Source organism: Crocuta crocuta, unplaced genomic scaffold, assembly GCF_008692635.1.
Source record: "Crocuta crocuta isolate KB4526 unplaced genomic scaffold, BGI_CrCroc_1.0 scaffold458, whole genome shotgun sequence".
NCBI classification, from domain to species: Eukaryota; Metazoa; Chordata; class Mammalia; order Carnivora; family Hyaenidae; genus Crocuta; species Crocuta crocuta.
In genome coordinates, this window is record NW_027531908.1 from 189,649 (window position 1) to 192,910 (window position 3,262).

At 63.3% G+C, this 3,262-nt stretch overlaps 1 protein-coding gene across 1 annotated transcript in view; it reads left to right on the plus strand.

Moving 5' to 3' along the window:
- Nucleotides 1–3,262, plus strand: part of ADAMTSL2 (ADAMTS like 2) — a 34,999-nt gene that overhangs the window by 5,218 nt on the left and 26,519 nt on the right. Inside the window, exons 7-8 of the mRNA XM_077774661.1 lie at nucleotides 1–20; nucleotides 2,408–2,488. The exon at nucleotides 1–20 is cut by the window's left edge and continues 104 nt beyond it. Of these exons, the coding sequence (XP_077630787.1) occupies nucleotides 1–20; nucleotides 2,408–2,488 (101 nt within the window). The remainder of the gene's footprint in view (nucleotides 21–2,407; nucleotides 2,489–3,262) is intronic.

The following is a 3,262-nucleotide window of genomic DNA, read 5'->3' on the forward strand; positions in this document are numbered from 1 at the left end:
TGCCAGCCTGACTCCAGCCTGTGGAGCACAAGCCCCTCTCCCCGCCCTCGGCCACCCGAGCCTCCCCGCTGTGCCCAGGCGGGCTGGCCAGGTGCTCCGGAAGGCGCCCTCTGGCTAGGAGTACTGAGCCACTCTTTGTTGAGTGCCTACTGAATACCGGGTGCCTGAGAGCACCCTTGGCCGGGGGATCGTGTCTGACCTCTGTGGCAGCACCCAAAACAGGGAAACTGAGCTCAAGTCCCATCCTCACGTGCGGCTGATATGAGATTGGAGTCTGGGCATGGGGATTCTGGGGCCTAAGCCCTCGAACCCGTTTCGACAGCGGAAGGCACACAGAGGCCAGTCACAGAGCCAGCCCCCTTCCCCGGGCAGTGTGGGGTCCACTTGGCCCGCGTGCCCATTTAGGCCTGGCTCAGCAGGGGCTGCTGGGGGTGGTGGGCAGGTGGGGAGGGGTCTCTGCCTGTGGCAGGACTTTGTATTTCGGAACGATGTCACTTTAGCACTCCGTGCTACGCTGACTGTATTTCTGGGTCTCAGCAAACAGTTGTGGAATAAACCTGGGTTATCACAGCCCCCAGACCAGGGAAAGTAGGGCACTTGAAACCCACTTAGCAGATGGGGAAACTGAGGCCCGCGTGGGCATTGGCTGCTCAAGGTTCCCGAGTGAGGCCGGGCAGGCCTGGACTGGTCGGAGCCGCCATGGACCCGGCTGCCGGGACCCTGACGGTGTCCACCCCCCACGGCAGGGATAATTTCAGAGGGAATGTCGGGGCTTAGATGTGGGGCCCGGGATGGACATGCTGGGCTCAGATGGGACAAAGACAGCAGGGAGCGTCTGAAATGGAGGGCCCAGGGCAGAGCCGCCGGACAGGTGTCTGAAGGACGCACGGCCAGTGTGGCAGGCGGAGGCTGCTTGTGCGGGATCCCAGGGTGTGGAGGTGGCAGCGTGCCCTTCTCTGAGCACCCATGTGCCGTGTTTTGTGGGCTCCAGCGAGGCCCAGTGGACGAGGCTTGTGTCGCGTGGGACTCCCGGCTTGGGGCGCCAGGGCCTGAGGCTTCCAATCCTGCCTCTTCTACCAAGTCCTTCCTGGGCCCGGGCCAAGGCGGTCACGCCTCTCAGCGTTACGAGACGGGTGGCTGCAGATGTGGAACAGGCAGAGAGCAGTGAAGACACTACCTGAGGTCACACAGCCCAGAGTGGCAGAGCGGGGTCTGAACCCAGACGGCCTGGCCCCTGGGTCTGTGGTCCTAAGCGCGGGCCCACAGTCTGCCCGGAGAAATGCGTGCCTGTGCTGTGCGAGAGCCGTTGTTAAAGGCACAGGAATCTTGTGAGCCAGCTGCTAATTTAAAAATGAACGTATTTAAACCCACGTTTGAATCTGTGGCAATTAAGCCAAGTCATCATTTCCTGTTCATTTTACTGCTGTTATGTGTTACGTGTGTGCAGCAGAGATGCGGTCGAGGGAGGCGGGCCAGCGCGCGCCTCTCCCCTGCTGTCTGTGCCCAGCCCAGCCCGCGGGGGGCCTGAGATGCGCTGCGGTGGGTGGGGGTGACGAGCTCCCCGCTCTGCCCGCTACGGAGCCACTTGGCGCACTCTGGCTCAGGGCCTTTGGGCGCCTGCAAAGGGGAGGGGCTCTGCAGGTGGGCCTCCTCGCGGTCGATGATCCCTCCTGGGAGACCTTCTCTCTCAGGGCTTTCAGAATCTCTCCTCCAGACCACCCTGTAGACCCCGCTGGCAGCACTTGTCTCTTCCGCAGACCCCGTCCCCCCAGACCCTCAGTCTCTCTGTCGGGCATCTCCGTGGGGGTCCCCATGGCTGCCTCCCCACCTTCCATGGCCCTCGGCTGTATTCGCCCCTGCGCGTCTTTGAGTGTAGCCAGTCTTTAAAATCCACATGGTGCTGGCACAACATGGGCCTTTAAAATAATGAGTGGCTATGCCCACGGGGCCAGGCTCTGTGCTGTGCAGAAATCTCCTCACATCACGGAGAGTGGGAGCCACCATCCCGCTGTGCAGAGGAGGAAACCGAGGCTCAAGGGCTCCAGTGACTTTTTCAGGATCTTCTTGGTGACCTGTGGCAGAGCAGGCCCCAAGTCTGTTGGACTCTAGCAGATCTAAGGTCCGTGTAGCCCACGGTGTCCTCCAGAGGGGCCGGGACAGGTACTGATGAGTGTCACCCTTGGCCTTGGGAGGAGAGGCCTGGGCAAACCTGGGCCTGTCCGACAGCACGGTGCTTTTCCGAAGGGCGTTGGACTCACGTCGTGGGCCCGGGTGCAGCCGCTGAGGGTGGGGTGGGGCTCCCCGAGACAGCACCCCTCGCCCACCAGGAGCACAGGAGGGGGTGACTTTCAAGGGAGAGGGGGTGGCGACGCCGGCCCGCAGCACACTGTCATCCCGTGTCTCCCAGGTTACTCTCTGGTGACTCACATCCCGGCCGGTGCCCGAGACATCCAGATCGTGGAGCGGAAGAAATCTGCTGACGTCCTAGGTACGTGTGTGGGGCCTGGTGCTGCCCCTGTGCGCCTGCGGTTGTGTCTGGGGCAAAATGAGTGGCTGGGCACTTGACCCCAGACCCGTCCTGCAGGAGAGAGTCAGGCCCCAGAAGCCAGAACTTGACCTGGGTGTGTGTATATGTGTGTATGGGGAGGGGGTCATAGGGAAGCTGACCCCACCCCCACGTGTGACAGCAGGTAGTGAGTTCCCTGTCCCTGGAGAGCCTGGCACAGGCCAAAGCTGGAGGTGCCAGCCGTGGGATCTCTGGCTGCCCCTCCCCCAGGGTACAGGGAGGAGACTCAGGAGGTGAGTAGGGTGAGGTAGATCGAGAGCACGTGGGTGGCCAGTTGGCGGCCATGAGCAACGAGAAGCAGGAGTAAGATTCAGCCCCAGGCCCGGCGGCTCCCAGCTGAGGTTCCCGGCACTGGACGGGCAGCTGGACCTGGTAGGTGGGGGCCCTCAACTTGAGGGTGCTGGAGTGAGTTGCCTAAGTGGCGGAGGGCATAGGCCCCGAGCTGGTGACAGTCTCTGGAAAGGCCCCTCTGTAGTTAGAGCGTGGTCCTGACCACCCGCCTTGTCTGTACCCCCCGGGAGGCAGCCCGGGCCCCTTCTGGCTTAGGTGGGTGGGTGCTGCACCACTGGCCTTGCCCTGGGTGGGGGCAGGCGGGGACCCCGGCGGAGAGGCCGGTCCCGATGCCTGGCTCACTGCCCCGTGTCCCAGGGCAGTGCGTGACAGCCAGGGCTGGCGGGGGTGGGGTGGGGGGGGACC